General features: G+C 39.9%; 1 protein-coding gene across 1 annotated transcript in view; it reads right to left on the bottom strand.

Annotated features, from left to right (window-relative positions):
- Positions 1 to 2,711: 2,711 nt before the first annotated feature.
- ITGA4 (integrin subunit alpha 4) overlaps positions 2,712 to 21,219 on the bottom strand; it is a 55,675-nt gene continuing 37,167 nt past the window's right edge. The window contains 12 exon segments of the mRNA XM_073306060.2: positions 2,712 to 3,440; positions 3,443 to 3,485; positions 4,540 to 4,659; positions 4,987 to 5,085; positions 6,494 to 6,613; positions 7,457 to 7,582; positions 8,789 to 8,896; positions 10,432 to 10,522; positions 11,983 to 12,072; positions 12,437 to 12,516; positions 15,361 to 15,459; positions 18,681 to 18,831. Of these exon segments, the coding sequence (XP_073162161.1) occupies positions 3,382 to 3,440; positions 3,443 to 3,485; positions 4,540 to 4,659; positions 4,987 to 5,085; positions 6,494 to 6,613; positions 7,457 to 7,582; positions 8,789 to 8,896; positions 10,432 to 10,522; positions 11,983 to 12,072; positions 12,437 to 12,516; positions 15,361 to 15,459; positions 18,681 to 18,831 (1,186 nt within the window). The 3' untranslated portion in view covers positions 2,712 to 3,381.

The raw sequence follows: 21,219 nt of genomic DNA, 5'->3' as shown, positions 1-21,219 counted from the left end.
GGAGGAACACTGCATTTCCCTGTGACTAAACCACAGCCGTTGTTGCCCACTGGTCTTTAAGGCCTCAATTCATTAAGCATTTAAGTCACGGGGATTTCACTATGTGCTTAAATCTTTGCTGAACTGGGGCCCAAGTATTTAAATGGGATTAATGAGGACTACAGGAACACACTAGAAGTTTGGTTCATATTTTTAATAAGCATTACACCTCAACCTTAAATCAAACAATTAGCATGGATATTTTCTTTCTTCCTCCACTCCCTTCACAAGTAGCACTAGCAAATGGTTATTCATCTTCAAAAAAAAACCATAGAACCAAATTCTGTCTTCATACTCACATTTAACGTCAATGGAACTGCAGGGAAGGCACCTGTGGGCATAATTTGGCCTGCAGTAACCGGCCAAATAATCTGCAGTATAGTGGATTACAAAGTAAATCCCGTGGACCAAATTCTGCTCTCCATTACAATGGTGTAAAACGAAAGTCACTAGTTACTTGAATGGCACTACTCCAGATTTGTGCCACTATAACTGAGCAATTTGATGCTATATACTTAATCCAGAAGCATTAAAGTACTGTGTTTGAGTGGTGAAAACTGAATTTCTTCTTTGATTCTTTAAAGATATCCCATCTTTATAAATCATTATTATATATTTAACTGTATTTTATTACCTCTGCAAATTATCAACAAAATAATTAAATTTGCAAAAAACTAGTGTACATAGTTATTATAAAATTCAATTGAATGACCATTTATTAATAAACATGCTATCATCAGGAAATCCTACATTCACATTTTTCATTTACTTATTTAGATTAAACCTCAACGTTTGTTAAATTAATTGAATTTTGCGTGTATATCTCAGAGAAATACCCGATCAATGTTTACATACTAATAGCATAGTTTGAATAGCAATGTGCAATTTCCAAGTAACACTTGTGCATTTAGTTACTCACTAAAGCAATTCCAAAAAAATCCTTTGTAATCTCATTTCCTTGCATTGTTTGTATTAAAGCAATTTTAATGCTGCTTTCAGTATTTGAGGTACAGTTCTCACAACACACTATATTAGATTATCTGTTTGAATACGTTTTGATTAAAGTGCAATAATTCACTTGGCTCTAGACTCTTCAATTCCTTTTTAGGATATAAATTTTGCAAATAGTTTAGTTTTTCAGGATGAAATATTTCACTCATAGCACATTTTGTTCTAAAAATCATCTTTCTATATGTACACATTTGTTCTTAATATAATGCTGAATATTTTAGAACAGAAAGCCAATGCCTTGAGATGAGATCTGTTTTTCAGAAGCGTGGAAGCCCCCATGACACCAACTGAAGTAAACGAAAACTACAGGTACTTGGCCCTCTATGGAAAATCATGCTCTGTTACCTTTGGATTCTTTAGCCTAGGTCAAAACGCCACTTTGGAAAAATGTATATAACTCGATTAGCAAAGTAACTGGTTAAAGGCAATCTTTGTTGCTATTAACTCGAGCTTTATTACCAAGTGATGTTGCATAATCAGTTTGTGTGATGTCCACACTTACTACATAAAAAAAAAAGATGCTGGAACTAAATTTTCTAGTAGCAGTCCAGAAAGACAGCAGAGAAAGGACAAAAAGCCCTAGGCCATAGTATGTGTTGACATATTAAGTTTAAGATGAGTTTAGCACTTGGATGAGATGGTGCATAGACCAGAGAGTGAAATCCTTTCCCACCTAGAACAGGTATCAGTGTACTAAAACTAGGTGGCATTGCTAGTATCTCTCTAAGAACCTGAAGGGATCACCTGTAACAGCAATTCAATCCCCACATAAATTCAGTTCTTTCCTTTCTACTGACACTTGAGTGCCAGTTGCAATGGTGGCATGAAGCTGAAAACATATCCACTAAGAACTGAACTTAGATATCCCAACTATTTTATTATACAGGTTTCAGAGGGTAGCCACTTTTGGGCTGGAGTTGCACATCTAAGGATGGAATTTAGCCCTATGGAGTTAGGGTTTTTTTTAAACTTTTCATCAGAGCCTCTTCTGTCTGCTACTGGAAGTGTCCTTAAATACTACAATGCTGAGCATTATAGCAACGCTTGCAAATAATAATTGTTCAGGAAAACACATGAATGTCTTTCACTCCAAAACCTCATGCTCTTGGTGTTTGTTTGAGGAGAAAGAGTGAGAAACAGTATTAACTGTATGCTCCTGTCCTTATCAGCTAGTACTATGTTAAGGATGGTTGATACTGATGGCCTCAAATGTTTGACTCGTTCTCAAGGTAACCCTCAATGTGATGCATCCTTGACAGGACATTGAGTTTTCAGTGCTTATCAGCACAAAAAACCTTTCCACGCACCTCAATTAATGGTAAGATTTTATGCTGCCCCTCTTAGAGGCTCAGCACAGAACTCCCAGCCCCAGGAAGGGGAAGGTAGTGTGGTTTTAAAGCCACCTTTGCATCCTCCCAGTCCTCGACTGCTCTGGAACTGGAGTAGCCCCTGGCATAATTTAGACAGCCCAGGAGGTCTGTCTAAATTACAGGTTTCAGAGTAGCAGCCATGTTAGTCTGTATCTGCAAAAAGAAAAGGAGTACTTGTGGCACCTTAGAGACTAACAAATTTATTTTGAGCATAAGCTTTCGTGAGCTACAGCTCACTTCATCGGAGCTGTAGCTCACAAAAGCTTATGCTCAAAATAAATTTGTTAGTCTCTAAGGTGCCACAAGTACTCCTTTTCTTTTTGTCTAAATTACAGCAGCCTCCCAGGCTGTCTTACGGACTACAACACTACCCAAGACCTCCATAGCGCTGTAGTTATGTGCCTTAGTCCAGAGCCTGCAGGAGTGTTCAAAAGACCTTGTGGCTGTCTTCTACAATGCATGCATTGGAGGCCTCATCCCTTGACCACTTCAGGCCTTTTACCCAGTGTAAAGGTGCCACAGTGGGATGAGGATCTCATCTTAGTCTCTAGTTAAAAATGAAATGAAAGTTGAAAGCTAAGTGAGTGATGATTCACTCCAAGGCCAACCATTGAGATCTTATTACCCAAAAATGGTTGATAATCCTGTACTACGTTCCAAGAACTCTTCTTCGGGTAAGTAATTCTTCATTTTATCTGCTTAGTGTTCTTGTATGCATTTGAAGAGATGGATACTTCTGGTATTTCAGATATTACTATTACAGTTTCTTTATTTGAGGATCCGATTGTCATTTGCATTTTAGTAAGATGATGCTACATTTAGGTGTAATCCTCCACAGATCAGCAAAATGAAATGTATATTCTAACACGAAGAGTAAACAACAGACTCGTTATCAGTTTTCTCTCATCAGCGTTCATCATGTAAGTCACTGAGCCTGAAATTCATCATTTGAAAGAAGCCTTTAATTGTCATCTTGGTCCTCCTTATTGCCATTTACAAAGTTCCAACTTCCTCTTTGGGCTGCTCTTGTGGGATAGGTTGATAACGTCTTTTAAAGAAGCCAGACTGAAAAAAAATTTCAAAATCAATTGGTGTCTGTCAGCAAATTCTTAATTCGTCAGATTTAATAAAATCCACTTACTTTGAACAGTATAAAAGATTAAGATGACGTGCTGGCATATGTAATTAAGTATCAGCTTGTTACTCTGTTTTGGGAGTAACAGTGATGTTACTATTAAAATGACTGCCCTATTGATCTGAACTAATTTTTAAAAATGTAGACTTTTTTCTAATTGGTACATAATATAGCAAAAGACAGCATTACTAAAAATTACTTTACATCTATGGGGCTAATCCTTTCCCTTCATTCACAATATCAGCAAATGGGCTGTGAACTGTGGAAGTCCAGAGATCAAAATCTTCCCACCCAGGATATGGAACGATGATGAAATCCCAGCATTTGTTACACTTCTGAACTCTTCTGCGGGAATAATGACTAGTGGAGTCACATTCACAGATGTCTAATCCCCGCTTCCCTTACTATGGCAGAAAAGAAATTCCTTTGGCAAGCAAGGGGTACACCAAGTGAACAATACCTTACCCCATCAGAACTTTTCTGGACCTTGTATGGCTACTAACAGTGGGGAGCAAGATTTGGCCCTAGTGTTCATATACAAGAACTTAGAATTTAAAACAGTTAATGCTGGCAAGCAACAAGACCATTTTCACCTTTTCTGTTAGGAATATTGTAGACCATTCTGTTGTGTGTCCATCAGAATAGCAAAAACATGAAGCAGCAGCCTAAAAAAATTATGTTTGACTTCTGGAGGGAAATTATGCAAATCTGGCCCATAAATATGGGGGAAAACTTGGAGTACAGAATTAAAGATTGCGAAGAGGTAAGTTAATGTCAATAAGTACTTTTACTGAGATAGGGAAAACATGGGGTAAAAAGGACAAATGAAGAAAAAACTTTAAAAGAGGTTTTTGGAAAAAGGGAATTAATCATATCAGGATTTGTTATTCTTTAGTACAGATCATAATAAAGCATATTATTCCTGTTTTTAAAGGATTTAATGAAAATAGCAGAGAAATATTGATAAAGGAAAAAAAATCCTACCTTCCAGAGTAACAGCACTATAAGCAAAAACAATAAAATGCCAAATACTGAACCTATCCCAATAATCAGCATGGTAACATGATGTTTTGGCTTTTGGTTATGTAGTCCTTCCAAAAAGACCTATATGAAGTAGGGGAACATTAAAGTATGAATATTAGTATGTTTAGAATAGACAATGTATTCAATTAAAATATAACTTAATGAAGTAATTATTATTATTGCATTCATTAAATATCTACATATGTTATATATTCCCATAAATGGTATCTTGTCTCCGCTTCAGATGATGACCAAAAAAAAATCTATTTGCCTAACTAACTGCAATTTAATTCCAATTATGTACATATCTAATTGTGCATAATTTTATCATTTCAGGTTCTATTTTTCTTGAATATATTTTTTTTAGGGGGGAGGGCTAACCAACTTGTGTACTTAAAGAATTCTTACATGTGCCACTTGCTTTTCCTTGTGTAGTTCAATGACTTTTGGATTTTTTTCTGGTGATGCTGTAGCACTTATTTCAAACTCAAGTGATGATGCCTCATCCTGTTTTAAAAAAAAGATAGGCCAAGTTGCATAAATACAGTAATACTTTGAGGTCATCAGATAAAAGATGATATAATACTATAAACAGTGAGTTAAATGTTGATGTGTAGGTGCCCTAGTCTACAAAAGAACTGAGTGACAGAGCCAGGAACAGAACTGTACTCCAGTAACTCAAAAGGACTATGTATTTATAAATTTAGACAAGTTAACTTAGAACTATGGCACTACTGCTAATCAAAGCTAAATATTTTAAAGGACAGAGTCACTGACAAAGTTGTAGATACATTTTTGGGGGACAAACAGAGTTCAGATTTCTATTTTAAAGGCTTTCTTCTCATTTCCATTTGTCCAAGAGCTGCCCCATTCCTGGAACTTACATCTAATACCCACCAAATTAATGAAACCACTGTTTGTGCCATAATCAGAATGTTCCCTGCAACACTCCATTGAAGGCTGTATTCCTAGTGGTGATCACTTCAACCAAGAGAGTTTCTGAGATCCAGGCATTAATGGCTGACCTGCTGTATAGGGTATTCCTTAAAGATAGAGGGTTTTTGTCCACACCCTAAGTTACTTTTTATCAAAGGCAGTATCTGATTTATTATTATGCAAATATGGCAATTCAGCTGTATTTTCTATAAGTCCCATTCATTATCAAGAATTGTCTAGGTGTTAAAATGGCTCTTAGTTATTATCTAAACAGCATTAAACCATTCTGTAAATCACCTAAAGTGTTCATAGCACAGACAGACAAATTCAGATACTAATTGTGTTTAGAATAACGAGACAACAGTCATTCACCCTTTAACCAATTTACAGTATGTATGACCAAGAAATGTCATGCTAGAAGAGACCAATGATCCATTCACTTCAGTATCTTTCCTCTGCTTGTTTATGACAAAAAAAAAAACTATGATGTGCCTGCCTGCAATTATATGCCAATAGCTGTCTGGTTTATCATATCCTGCTAGTGAGTGTTGTAATCAAATTATCAACAGTGCAGGAATATTAAACCAAAAATTATCACCGTTTTATAGTACTATAAGCTTGAAGTGAAAGGTATATCTTGGAGCTTGCTTTTTGGTTGTGATATGCCAACTAAGCCACAGCATCTGTCACTTTGAGAGGTTTGCACCACGTGTTAGAGTACAGCAACCCTCTTACATTTAAATACCTCTCTTTGTAGTGTTCTTCAGTATTTGAACTAAAACGCGTATTTATACTCAATAATATTAACTTGGATTTAACAATACTTGATTTATATATTAAATGAATATTGTGCAATTTATTTCTGTCAACTAGAAATATAGCGCAGTGTTCACAAGAGGGTGCTGCAAATCCATGTGATGCCATTAAAAAGCAAATAACCTTTTAAAATTATCTGATTAAAGATTTATATACAATTTACCATTTCTAAAACTGAAGGAGTAGCTTCCAGTTGCATCTGGACAATTGCTTCTTTTCCACTTTCCATGTTTCCAAATTTACACAGTATTCGTAAACACAAATGATCTTCTTTCATGCAGTACTTGGAAGGAAAAAAAGCAAAAACACAACACTGAACTTTAGTAGCATGGTTTATTTTTTCTTGTTAATATCAAGGCCCCTGGCATCTAGTGAAAAAGGTGGGGTTTTTTTGCCTGAATAGGTCAAGATGCATGGCTACCTACAATAAATTACTGTCAATGAATGTTCCAGAAACTGGGTGGCAGAAGAGCTACACGCATGGCCTCATAATCACCTGACTATGTCAGGTTTTCAAAACACCATGTGGCCACAACTGGGGGGAAGTGGGGAATTTTCCAGAGAGCTAATTTCCTATATAAGCATCTAAATGAGAGTTGAGCAATTCTGAAAACGTGGCTATAAGTAAATTGTTGCTACAGCAGGTTTTGTTTTCCATTGATCCAGTTATTAAGAATCATAAAGGCACTTTCAAACTTGTACATCAATCATACTGTAGATTTTTGATTTTGCTTTAAGAGTTAGTATTCAAAAATGAACTAGTAGCACTAGCCTCATTCAGGACTAGTACAAACAAGCCCTATACAAACTTCCTCACATAAGACGGCCATTACATCTCAGTTCTGACCTGCAATAATTCTGATACTCCAGCCTTCTCTTGAGCAATATGAGGTGGTTCTGTCATTTGTATGAGTAGGAGCTAAACTGAAAATATTTAATCCCTTTTGCTTATGACCAAAAACATTGTATAATAAGGTATAGTCTTTTAAAAAGTATAATTTCCCACTGACTTCTAAAATCAATCCTGAAAAGTATGTGTAACGCATAATATGAAGTACGCAGTTTATTTCGAGGGTTAAGTAAATTGGGACTGAACAAACCAAAACAAACAAAAAAAGACCCTTACCAGTCGCCTCTGAGTAGGCTTTGAAAAGAAAATGATGAGATCCTTTAATATGTTCATGTGTCCATTTTTTTCTGGTAAAGCACAGTCTCTTGTATAATTATCATAAAAACATTCTCCATCAGTTGTCTGGAAATAACAACAGCACAATCATTCCTGGGTTTTAAACATTTCCAGATACTGCTTAGAAGACATTTCTGTACATGCAGAAACTCAAAGAAAATTTCTGTATTTGAAAAGGATTTCTCTAGAGTATGACAGAAATGCACTGTTGGTATAGTGGGCACAATTCTAGCCCAGTTTATTTAACCAGAACTACCTGCTTACCTCTTACATGTCCTCAGAATTGTACTGAAAGTTTCTGGTGTGAGCCATACTCAGCCAGAGAGAGGTGTGATGGAAAAATAAATACGGGAAATTATTAAGACCCCACCCATTCCCTTTTTGGGGAAAATGTAATTACATTAATTAATAGGTCAACAGAACTGCAGGCTACAATGCATTCTAACAGAGTCAAAAGAACAGCAAAAATCTGTAGAGCGGAGACTGTGTATTGTGGGTTCTGTACAGCAGCAAACATGCTGTCTGGTATCAAATAATTAGCAGGTCTGATGGTGAGTAGAATCTAAAACCAAAACTGACATGGTTTATTGGACAGGATTATGGAACGCAGGAATTCACACTCCCCTCTTTAAAAAAAAAAAAAAAAATACTGCATTTTACTCCTTACAAGAAATTTTCAGTGCTGTAACACTGAATCCAGAAATAGGGAAAATAGATTGAAACACTCCTTAAAATTTAGAAACTGGCCCAATACTGAGCTCCATGCAGGTGGAAACTCTAACTTCAATGAGGCTCCAATCAGAGTCTAATATACTAGCTAGTATATTTCAGTAAATTAAATACTGAATATGTACTAAATCTAAATGTAACAAGTATTCACAATTTCACTGTAAGTAGGCACAGTATAAGGAAGGATCCCCAGGCTATTTGACTCCCTTTGTAGAATACCTCAGCTTATTTTAATTCAGCATTTCTACTTCTCTGCTAATTCAGCATCAATAGCCATGAAAATTTCTGAAATGAGTGCATGGTTGGTTGATTTACATTCATTTATAATTGGTTGATACACTAAAATAAGAGGAATTAAAATATTTAGGCAAAATTAATACGTTTCACACTAATTGTTACAGTCAAGTTTCACATACAATATAGCTGAATAAGAAAAATTTAGACGTGCCTTTTCAAGCACTGTTGTACTCCATCTGATTCTGTGCTTTCATGTACTACATACAGAGGAGAATGTAAAATCATAGTAAAACAAAACAAACATACCTGGATATCCAGAATGTTAAACAGCTTTTCATCTCTTGGTGCAAAAGAATTAGGAACCATTATCTCCAAATCTATAGCAGGAGCCATGCTCGGTCCAGCACTGATAACCTTGGGAGAAACCGTGCTACAGTAATTGAAACTTCCATTTGCATACACTAATCAGGAAATGAATACACACAATTCACACATTTACAGCATCAATGGAGGCTTCCCAGTGCTGGCTTGACAATAAAACTTGACCGAGCTAGAGGGACGCACCTCAAGAGATGAGAGTGCAGTTCATTTTCTAGCCCTATTGACTCTTTGATCTCTCTCTTAACTCTGCTCATAAAGTGCCATTGGGGTAATGGTAGCTTTGCGGTATGACACTAGTCTGTTATGACCTGAACTGAGGTCATATTTCACTACTTCACTATTCAAAGGGGTCTAAGGGAGCTAAATGCCCAACTTTCATTGACTTTTAATCCACCAATCTGTGCTGGATATGAACCTAGAGAGACCCTGTTACTAATCCCCAGAGCCAGCTAGTCCCCTCATGCTCTTCATGCAGTACTTGCTGTATACCAGCTCCTTGTGCAGCACTTGTGTTCTGTGAACAGATATGTAGTACAAATCACAAATATTTTTACAGCTGACTCCCCTGTTCAGTAAATATGTACTGTCTAAGAAAACCCATTGAAAACTGTAAGCCAGGGTGAAGGAGGATATTATCCAAGGCTCAAATGAGAGTTAGGTACCCAGCTCCCATTGACTTTGAATGGAAGTTGAGCACCTAGCTCCCCTTTGTGTCTTTTAAAATTCCTCCCTCCCGCCCCCATCATCCAGGTCTATTGCAAATCAGTGAAACTCCCATGCATGTCTGGGTCAAATTCTGACCTCTGATGCGAAACAAATGAGCAGCAAAAGTTTCCTCACCTTCAGCACTCCATAAAGGTGACAGTCAAAGGTGCTTAACAGATGCTGGCTGTGGTTAGCAGGGGCATGGAATGAATGCGCTTGCCATAAAGAAGTGACAGGAAGAGAAGCAAAGACTATAGGAGGCTATGAAAGTGTTCAAAGGGAATTAAGTGAGATAGGTTCTTTTTAACATGGCTTGCACCCTTTAAGGGAACTCCAACTTCAATTAGTGACTGATCCAGCTGCTATTAAAGTCAATAGCAGTGTTTCTAGTGATCTGTAAGGGGCATAGATCATGCTTTTCAAGCACACTTTACTAGATCCATGGTGGCTTCATGGACAGAGAGAACCCAAGCTTAAAATTTGTAAGGGCACCATCTGGTGAGCTAAGCACACTCCCTATAGATGTTAATAGCTATTATTGTTGATGGAAATTTAGTGCTACAGGTGTATTTTGCTCAAAATTTTGAAAGCACTGGCGGGAAGCATATACTGATTGGTACATCCACAAATATAGGCTGGGAATTGGATGCCAAGAATCAAGGGAGCTGCTTCTGTTAACAGCTACACACAGAAGTTCTCACCAATCCCAGGATTTATGTATTTGTTTCTATATTAAGCACTTTACAAGATCAATGCTTTCCCAGTAAGTTACAAGGTGAGGTGGAAGTGCTTTTTGTCTTATCAGTTGCTAAGAATTAACTTTTAAAAAAAGAGGAATGGTTTCTATAAAGAATAGCTCTTACATGGAAAATGAAGTTGATCTTCTCCTCCATACAATTAATTGATGAATTTTTCTCACTGGGTCCGTAAACAAATGAAGCTGGTAATACAAATCTACAGTAATTAAAAAAATAATTACAATAGGACAAAATTAGCACTATTTAGTATGCAATGTTAATATGAGCATTATCCTGTCTAGGCCAGACTGTCCTCTATGCAGGTCACTACAGAGAACTGGAAAGTCTGAATTAGCACTTACCTTAGCCCTGCAGTAGCGAAGGTCCAGGATAAAGCCTGCTTTAATTTAGGCAGACATCTCCATGGATTGAGTGGGCACAATGTGGTAGTGATGACTCATCCTCCTCCAACCCTACCCACTGATCCCCAACTCAGAGAGGGGCTTTTATAAAGGAGGGGAGAAATTAGGACAAAGGGGCTACTCATCTCTTAAATCTCTGACTCATTTACCTCCACCCCCATTATCAGTGGGATTTCAGTCCCCACCACCTTCAGAGAAAGACTTGTCACAAGTATGGTTCAGTGATTAGGTTATGAGGAATTAAGGATTTATTTCCAACTTTGCCACTGATTCTGAGAGATCGACAAGTAACATCAACCTTGGGCTTCAGTTTCCCCAAAGACTTAGGAGATCTTCAAACGAAAAATGCTGGAGCTAAAATGTTAATATTCCTGTACTGGCTGCAATGATTGATATGGTGGCAAGGGAAGCGGTGGGAGAGTGGAGTGAAGATAGTGGAAGCAGTTGCTGCCCCTTCCCATCGTTAGTTTGAAAGAAGTATCCTGCTATACAAAGTAGAGTTCAAATATGCTGAGCCTGCCACTCTGAAGCAGTCTCTCTATAAGCCCTTACTTATACCAAGTGTCCTTTACATTTGCCATCACCTGATGACTGTGACAGTCAAAGGAAAGGATCCTTAAAAAGTATCCCTGGGCATTCCTTCTACATGACTGCAATCCAGTGATTACATTACAGTGGGGCTGGGCAAACCAAGGCCCGGTTTAGAGGGGCCTGTCTGCCCAGAACAAGGTAGATCTATTCATAGGCAAATTTATGACAGGCAGTATCACCAGCCGGGACAAGCTGAACAGCAAACAGTCAATATAGTTGAGTATAAAAGACCACGTGTTTGACTCGGGCAGTGGACAATTACACACAAAAGCATAAGGCGGAGCAACCACCAAAAGGGAATTTGATAGGCTAAAGGATTAAAATATAGGTTTTGTTCACCTTTGCAGAAAACAGGATTAAATGAGAGAAAAGCAGGAACAAATAATACTACTGTGTTATAGAAGAGCAAAGAATCAGTCCTCGGGTATTAAATCCCTGACCTCTTGGGATTTTTCCCCCATTTTAGAGGGACAAACTGAAGCACAAAGTCTGCAGCAGAACCTGGAATAAAATCTAGATCTTCTCACTCCCAGTACTGCAATTTTTCACTAGGCCATGCTTCCTCTCTGAAGATCATGGGAGTTCAGCCGAGGTATGTGTTCCTTAATAATGGATAAACAATCCTATGCATATGGATATGCAGAGCAACCATTAACTTACTTACCCATGGACATTTAGCTCGACCTCATGTTTCAGAGGTATGACTAAAGTTATGGAGTTATCCAACAGCAGGTCTTTATCCTCTTCATTTTCACTGTAGAAGTAAATGGGGGCGGGAGGGGTGGAGGAAGCTGTGTTAGAATGCATCATACACAATGTGTTATCTCTAGAAATAACTAATTACATAAAACATACACCTAGTAGCTTATTTAAATAACTTTTTTGTAACTGTCCATGTGCCAGTACGAAATCATTTTTATGACAATATTAGCAGAATTCTCATTATTTAAATAGCAATTATCTACTTTTTTGTGGTTTCAGTTTCTCTATATTTTATGTAATAAATGAGCTTTCTTGCAGTTGTGCTTCATTAAGCCTTTGCTGTGCTCCCTATTCTGTTTTCCAAAGCTAGGGATATTTTTCATCAAACGCAGCAATTTTTATCAAGCAAGATTTACCAGGTAGCATTAACTGTGATGCTGAGGTCATCTTCTGCCCTGGTAAGTGAGCTTACATCCAAGAGAAAACTAAAATCCATCTGTAGAACAAATGAAACATTGTTTGTGCTAAATGATTGGGTGTGTCTTAACAAATGTTTAAGATGAAATGTTACATCATTAAACTAATTTGAAATTTCCCTCTTTCTTAAACGTTTAACTTTTGTGAAAAATTCTAGAGTGCACTGAATTATATTTTGCACAAGTTCAGCCCCCAGTTCATTAGGACATAATGCTTTTGTTTTAATCTCAGTCAACCCAATCACTTTCCTACAAAACTTTTGTAGGAAAGGTTAAGGTACAGAAAATGTATTGTGCTATCGAAGTAGTTCCAGCTCTGGATTGAATGCATGGTCACAGTATACCCTAAAAACACTTCCACCCAAAGTGGGATAGAGGATTTGGTGCTTCCTTTATTTCCTCTAACATGCACTCCCCTATAGCAGCAGTTCTCAACCGGGGTCTGTGGCCTGCTGGAGGTCTGTGGCCTGCTGGAGGTCTGCAAATAGGTTTCAGGGGGTCTGCCGAGCCCCACTGCCCTGGAGCCCTGCTGCTTGGGGCTGAAGAACACTAAAGCCGCAGAAAACAACTGTTTTTCTGCATGTAAAAGCCTGAGCAACTGAGCTCAGGCAACTGCCCTGCTTGCTGCCAGCCTTGGCTTGTATATGCAGAAAAACAGTTGACACACATGTTTCAGAGTAACAGCCGTGTTAGTCTGTATTCGCAAAAAGAAAAGGAGTACTTGTGGCACCTTAGAGACTAACCAATTTATTTGAGCATGAGCTTTTTTTCATGCATCCGATGAAGTGAGCTGTAGCTCACGAAAGCTCATGCTCAAATAAATTGGTTAGTCTCTAAGGTGCCACAAGTACTCCTTTTCTAGTTGACACACAGGTGGGCCTTGGAAAGCAAAAGTTTGAGAACCCTTGCCCTATATGATCTGCTTCCTGAAGGATACTCTGTCCTGCTTGGCCAATTGCAGCAGAACTTTCAGGCTGCAATTTTGAGAAGCACTCAGCATTAATCTAACTCTGCTCCCATTTAAGTTCCCAGGACAACTCCCAGATGCTTCAGTGGGTGCAGAGGTAGGCCAATGCTGAGCTCTTTTGAAAATCCCAACCTAAGGATGAGATTCTGTCCTTTCCTTTATCCTCTGTACAGCAGGTTAAAGGATTCTAAAATGCCACAATCCAGCGAGGTCCCTGGTACAAGGACTGAGTAAGACACCTCCAGACCCCTTGTAAGCCCTAGTGTAGGAGAGACCGTTCTGTTGCCTTGCTCCCAGAACACAGTACTGCAGAGATTCTACGCCCAGAGGCAGCTGGTGACGGCCATAACTAAATTATACTGGGGGCCACTCCAGTTCTTGGAGCAGCCCAAAACCAAGACTATGCAAAAACAGATTATAGCCACCTTTAGTCCCTGCTCATCCTGGGCTGCAGGCTCTGTGCAAGAGGCACAGCACAGCCTCAGTCTTTAAAAGTACCCCAGACTTAAATGAACAGTGCTTTAAATGAACTGAAATGAATGAAGATTCTGAGACATATGAAATCCAACATTTGTGCTAACGAGAGAACACATGTTAAAGGAAACAAACACCCTTTTGGAACCTTTAGGTTTGAAGATTAGTAAAGAAGTGAGAGAGTTGTCATAGTGGCCCCCGGTACTCCCTCATGTAGAATATGCCTAAAGCTGCCCCTGAGCAGAACAGACTTAATCTTGAAATGATTTCTACCTAAAAAACTCTAAGCTCTTCAGGGCAGGGACTGTGTTGTCTGTCTCAAATACCTGGCATGCTGCTGATGCTAAATAAAAAATAAGGTAGTGACCACTTTTCCCCCACAGAATAGCCCTTACAGGCCTATTTACAGAAAGGCTCTAACATCTGTGTGCAGATGAAGATTCCAACCCTTACAGCCAGAAACAAGTCAACTAAACCCTAGTTAGCAGGCAAGGAGTTACTCAGAAAGAAAAACGTGGTGCCAACGATGTTGGCAGAAGCACAGAAGGTGTAGTGAATTCAGCACAAGAGGCATACTGACTAAATAAACTACTTTGTCTCTAAGCTTCTAAACACAAATACCCCTCATGCTCTTTGTAACTGAAAACGGAGATGCTCTTGAATCTTTGGATTAAATAAATCGTTTTCTGATTGTTAAAATCCTTTTTTTAAACACATGGCAACGTCACATCAATATCAGTTAAAAGAATAAAACTAGAAAAGTAACATTTCAATGACTTCCTTGGTACAGTTCACCATAAAGGGAGCAAGATTACAGTATGTATGGTATGCCTGTTCTTGACACATTACTTATTACAATTTGATTTGAATGCATTGTTTCCAATAAACTATAGAAGGCTAATTTCTTATAAAGGAATGAAGGGTTTTTATTATAATGATTTTAAAGAAAACCACTGGCATACCTACAAAGTGTCGATTTAGGTGCAATACACACATTCTGTTGTGTATATCTTGTCCTTGGAGACTCAGTGTGATATTTAGCTTTGACTTGTTAACAGAAACTCAGACCCTCCCATAAATGCAATAATGCGGATAGTGTCCTCAATGAAGTAAAGCAAAATGAAATGGGATGCCATGCGAAATCTGACAAAATGTTAACTCTTAATAAACTATTCCTAGACCTGTGCCCATTCAAAACTATGATTATGAGAAGCTCAGGTTCTCAATTATCATGATGGTGAATATGGTAGAGAGAGGAAGAAGGTGAGCAATAATTTATTTGTTGAACATTGTCATTCTAGCTTTAGCAGACATTATGTAGTGTGTGTAATATAAAGTTTCCCCTTCCAAGTCATACATTTTAAGCATTTACTCATAAAACAAGATGTAGTTTTAAAGATTAACAATTTCAGATTTATTTTACCTTTGACAGATGATCTACATATAAATACCCAACACTGCAGTAAAGTCTCATTGCATGAGCTTCATTATCGGCTATTTTACAATGTATCTGTGTTTCTTCCTAAAATTAAAGAATGAAAAAACAGTAACACTTAAGTGATGAATCTAATGACCATTTAGCAAAGTTATTTCAGAAATTTCAAGCTACGTATATGCCATAAAATTTCACTTGGAGTATTTACTACTTCAGCGAACATCAGTGGGAATTTACAAAATATTTCTGCTGCTACTAGTTGACTAGTCCAATGAGTCCATATTGCTCAATTCCTTGCACCCAATCAAATTACCTCTTCATATTCTGTTTGTTAATGAGTTGACTTTGCAAGTAGACTGTCAACCTATTTAAGTCTAAAATTACCCTCTCAAAGATAAGAAGTCCAGTATAAACATCTTAGAAGTAAATTCTTTAATAAAAAAAAATTTAGAGGGAAAGAATTTGTCTCCTTCGCAAGATTATAATTAGCCTCCAGCTTTCTTAAAAAAAAAGCAGCAGCTCCTGATCCAATAGGTGCACTGTACCTCCTGAGAACAGCTGACAGGATCAGTCCCCGCAGGTTTTTAAAAACAGGAGAACAGGATAGACAAATATCTATCAGGGATGGTTTATATATACTTAATCCTGCCTCGATGTGGAGGGATGCACTAGCCCAGTGGTTTTCAACCCTTTTTCATTTGCAGACCCCTGAGAATTTTGACTGGTGGTGTGGACTCCTTTGGAAATCTTAGACATCATCTGCTGACCCCAGGGGGTAGTGGACCGCAGGTTGAAAGCTACTGTTCTGTGATAATGATAACCTTTCGCTGATATAGTTTGTGGACCCAAGGTTGAAAACCACTGGACCAGATTATCTCTTGAAGTCCCTTCCCAGCCCTATATTTCTATGATACTATGAGTAGGGACTTACCCAATTAAAGGTCCATTTTATTTCATGGTCATGGAATTTTAAAAATCATCACTTGCACCATTTCAGATATTTAAATCTGAAATTTCATGGTGTTGGTTCCGACCCAAAAGAAGGTTGTGGGAGGATCGCAAGGCTATTGTAAGGGGGTTGCAGTATTGCCACCCTTACTTCTGCACTGCTGCTGATGGGAGGCACTGCCTTCAGAGCTGGGCAGCAAGCAGCACAGATGTGAGGGTCACATGGTATGGGGGCTGTCATCATTTTTTGGGGAGGCAGGGCTGGCCTTACGGGTGGGTGACCATCCAGGGCTGTGTGGTCAAGGGGAGCTCTGGTCCCCCGCAAACACACGCAGCTGGTCCAAGGCCCCTTCAACTCCCACGTGCTGAGCCTAGAGCCAGAGGGAGCAGGGCTGGGGGCAAGGGTTCTTGGAACCTTTGTAGAAGTGTCACCAGTGCTGGAACGGGGGGTTGGGGGCGTGCCCCCCACTTTTTAACATAGGCATAGTTTTGGGGTTGGGGCAGCACTGCCCTCCAAACTGCAAGCCTTGGGCAGACACGGAATGGTGCCACCAGGGGCTCTGCGCCTGCCCAAGGAGTGCAGTTTTGGGGGGGCAATACCGTCTCCTGCCCTACAAACTTCGTTCATGTTAAAAAGTCCCCTGGCCCTCCTGGTTCCAGGGCTGCTGGCTGGGGTGCTCCAGCTGGGGGCTCCAACTGTACACCAGGGTCAAGGTGCTAGTCCTGGCGGGGCTGGGGAGGGATAGGACTTCTTCTCTTGCAGGGGCCACTCCCGTGGCCGGGTCAAACCCACCTCTAGGACCCTTCTCCAGCAGCAAGAATCTCTGTGGCTGCTCACTGTGCAATGATCCCTCCCCCCATGGCTGGAGAGCAATGGGGGCAGGAAGTGGGCCAAGGCTGTGGAGCTTTCTGCAGTTGGGGGATGTTCCTAAAGGTGGGTCTGACCCAGCCCTGGGAGTGGCCATTGCAGGTGAAGAGGAAGTCCCTTCCCTCCCCAACCCCGCCAGGGCTAGGAGCCAGGAGCCCAGCACATGGTAGGGCAGGGGTGGGCAAGCTTTTTGACCTGAGGGCCACATCTGGGTGGGGAAATTGTATGCAGGGCCATGAATGTAGAGCTGGGGCAGGGGGTTGGGGTGCGGGAGGGAGTGTGCGAGTGCATGAAGGGGCTCAGGGCAGGGGGTTCGGGTGCTGGGGGGGTGCAGCAGGAGGTTAGGGTGCAGGGCACAGGAGGGGTTCAGGGTGCGGGCTCTGGCCCAGAACCGCTTACTTCGAGTGGCTCCGGGGTGGCAGCGGCGTGCAGCGGGGCTAAGGCAGGCTCCCTGCCTGCCCTGGACTTACGCTGCTCCCAGAAGTGGCCAGCATGTCCGGCAGTGGCTCCTGGGGATGGGGCGGGGCAAGTGGCTCTGCCGCGCGCTTCCCTTGCCTGTGGGTACCACCCCCGAAGTTCCCATTGGCCGTGGTTCCCTGTTCCCGGCCAATGGGAGCTGCAGGGGGTGGTGCCTGCAGGTGAGGGCAGCGCACAGAGCCCTCTCCTGCCCCCCACCACTCCCCCAGGGGCTGCAGGATGTGGTGCCGGCCACTTCTGGGAGTGGCGTGGGGCCAGGGCAGGCAGGGAGCCTGCATTAGCCCCACTGCGCCACGGGGCTGGCAATCCTGCGGGCCGGACTGAAAGCCCTGATGGGCCGGATCCAGCCCGCGGGCCATCGTTTGCCCTCCCCTGTAGTAGGGGTCCCTCCCCTGTAGTAGGGCGCCCCCAGCCCTGTCCCTCCCTAGCAGATTTCATGGAGGAGACCAGATTTTTCACAGCCATGAATTTAGCAGGGTTTTAATCTATGAGGGAGATTAAATACTAGTATTTCCAAATACATTTAGAAGTCATTACTGTTGTTCATTTACTGCAATACTTTACTATTAAATAAAAAATGCGGCCAACTTGATTAAACTGTGCCCACTCTGTGGATGGATTAACTAAAGTTTTAAGCAGAAAATCTGGAGTGTTGTCAGCTTTCTCTACATAGAGGTTTTCTGTCAACTCTACCCCATGGGTCTGAGCTCAAGTGGGTAACTTGAGCCTCCACTTGTGCCACAGCATCCACACACCTATATTTAGCGTGCTTGTGTTAACCCCACTAGCATGAGTCTGTCTACCGCGGCTGAGAAGCTTGCTCTAAGCTGTAGTGTAGACATAGCTGTACAGTCTGTCCAGGTAATGTGAGAACGGTCAAGGGATTATGACCTGAGTCTGTCTACCGCGGCTGAGAAGCTTGCTCTAAGCTGTAGTGTAGACAGAGCTGTACAGTCTGTCCAGGTAATGTGAGAACGGTCAAGGGATTATGACGACCTAGAATTTCAATTCTTACCTGTTCTAGAACTCTGACAAAATAAAGACCTTTAGGGAGTTGGATGTGGAGGGCAGTTTCATATGCATCATCTCCAGCATTGCTTAGTGATATATTCAAGAGTAAAGTCTTCATACTTCCAACTGAAAGATATGTTTTCTTTTCATGAAGTCTATAAAAATAAGGAATATATTTAAAATGTTATACTGTATGAGAAAACCAGTGACATGTATGGCATGTACAGAGACAAGTGACCTCAGTAAAAAGGAGAGCGTCTGGAGAAAGGAAAGAAAAAAAAAAAGCGAAACCCTTTCTTTGATTTCAGTGTAGTAAGGTATTTGCAGAAGCCCAACTGGAGGTTGTTGGTGAAATAGGTATTTGGCTCATTCTTCTAGCTGAAGGCAACTCAATCTTCCACTATTTCAACAGTAGTCAATCCACCATAATGTTTCATTTGCATTGCACTTTTTAGGCTCTGAGTCAATGGAGTGCTAGTTCAGAGATGCATGACTAAGTAAGGAATGGTGCTTACTCTTCTGCTAGGTCTTGTCCCAGACAGAGATGTAGAAGAATGTCCTCCTGCTTCAGCATCTCTAAGGGGAAGTTACTCCTGTGCAGAGGAGCCACATGAGGCTTACGCAACCACTTAAGCCCTCAAGTTAAGGCTTGGCAGGCCCTCTGCACAGAGGAGAATGTCACCCAGAACGGAGAACATTAGAATGAGGGTGGATATATTGACTGAATTTATTAAGGAACATTCCAACAGGGCAATAAATATGTACATCAATTGTAATGTTTATGTATGGTTGAGAGTTTCTGGTCTCACTAGTTTGGGTTTTTCCTCTGCCTGCTATTGAGATCTGTACTGTTAATTTTTAAACACAGGGAAATGTTTATGATTAAAGCCTTGCATTTATATCCCTATGTGCCACATAAGGCTGCAGTCTTCAGCTTTCAATTGAGGTATGGGACTGAGTTCATGTGAAACAGGATGACAGGAAGGTGAGTGAACATGCTATTTTATGTTCTACCCAGTGTTCTATAATCATTTTACAAGTGAAGGTACCTAAGAGGTTCTAAAAGTAAACTTCAGTTTGACATTAAAGTTTAATTAAGACTTGTAGAAGAGCTGCCTAGAAATAGGCATTTATCAAATATTCTGGCTTGAAACCAAACATTAGTCACTGAACACCTTTGGGAAAGAAGTTGGCACTTAGACAAGCAACAGAAGGTGAAAGCACTGCATAAGCAGCTAGGTTCCAAGACAACATCAAATTAAAGAGAAACACAGTGTTAACATTTCAGTCACTGGATTTCTACTTCACTTTACCTTTTTAAGTTATTTTACCACATTTACATAATTGCTATTCTACTCTTTTCTGGTATACATATACACTTGATTCATTAACAAGGTGCCCGCCAGCTTAGTTCATAAGTACCATAAAGCACCAGGTGCACATCTGGGAGTGTGACAAAGCTGAACTAGAGCTTTTCCCTGGTAATCATATTTCATTCTTCATTAAAACCATGTATAATGCATATCTGAAATGTATAGAGCAGACCAGAATCTAAGCAATAGAAACAGAACAAGGTCATGCATACATGCTGAACCATAACCCAAGAAGTAAAGGATAAGACTCAAGTGAAGTATTTCAGTGACCACCCCTGTACATTTCCATTCATTGAGGAGATACTTTTTTTTTTTTTTTTTAAAAAGGCATTTGGCTTTGCTGTTCCTGGATAATGAATGTACTCTGTCTAGACAGAATAAATTAATGCTTCACAGCTAACCAGTTTTTAATCAAGATACTAAGGCAAAAAGTAATTTAAGGTGATATTTCACACTTTATCAAGATATGTAGCCTATTTATTTTGGTTGAAAAAGATGGTACAAATTCTTGTGCTCTATTTCCTTCCTCTAAAATTTAATAGTATTTATAAACCTGCTTAACTTCTATTAATGCTAGTGAAAATACTCCAAATCCTTTACATTAGAAAAATGCAAAATTTTTCAAGCAGTACTATCTTAAAGCCTAAGAAAATGGTTGAGGGAAGGAGAAGAATCTTGCTCTGAAATCCATGAAGGCTCAAAAACTTGTGCCCAGAATCACGTAAGAGTCATTAATCAAAATAACATGATTATAGTATTATTTATCTACCATTTTAAGATGTTTTACAAGATGAAACTAGCAGCTCAATTCATTAGGACCTCTAAAAATCTGACTATTCATAAAACAAAACTACGTTTAATCAGGCAGCTAGTTTCACGTTGTATCAGGGATATGCAGAAGATAAAATTTCTCAGCCCTCAGGGTTTGCAAGGAGACACTGAAGCCAGGTTCTAATCATGAAACACAATGAAACTGATAGGCAGCAGGTTTAAAACAAAAACAAACAAAAGGAAGTACTTCTTCACAACACACACAGTCAATCTGTGGAACTCATTGCCAAGGGATGTTGTGAAGGCCAAAAGTATTACTGCGTTCAAAAAAGAATTAGATAAGTTGATGGAGGATAGGTCCATTGATGGCTATTATCCAAGATGTATGCAGTGTTGGTA

Source organism: Lepidochelys kempii, chromosome 11 (assembly GCF_965140285.1).
Source record: "Lepidochelys kempii isolate rLepKem1 chromosome 11, rLepKem1.hap1, whole genome shotgun sequence".
In the NCBI taxonomy this organism is placed as follows: Eukaryota; Metazoa; Chordata; order Testudines; family Cheloniidae; genus Lepidochelys; species Lepidochelys kempii.
Note: the sequence above shows the minus strand (reverse complement) of the source record. Positions and strands in the feature narration are given on the sequence as shown.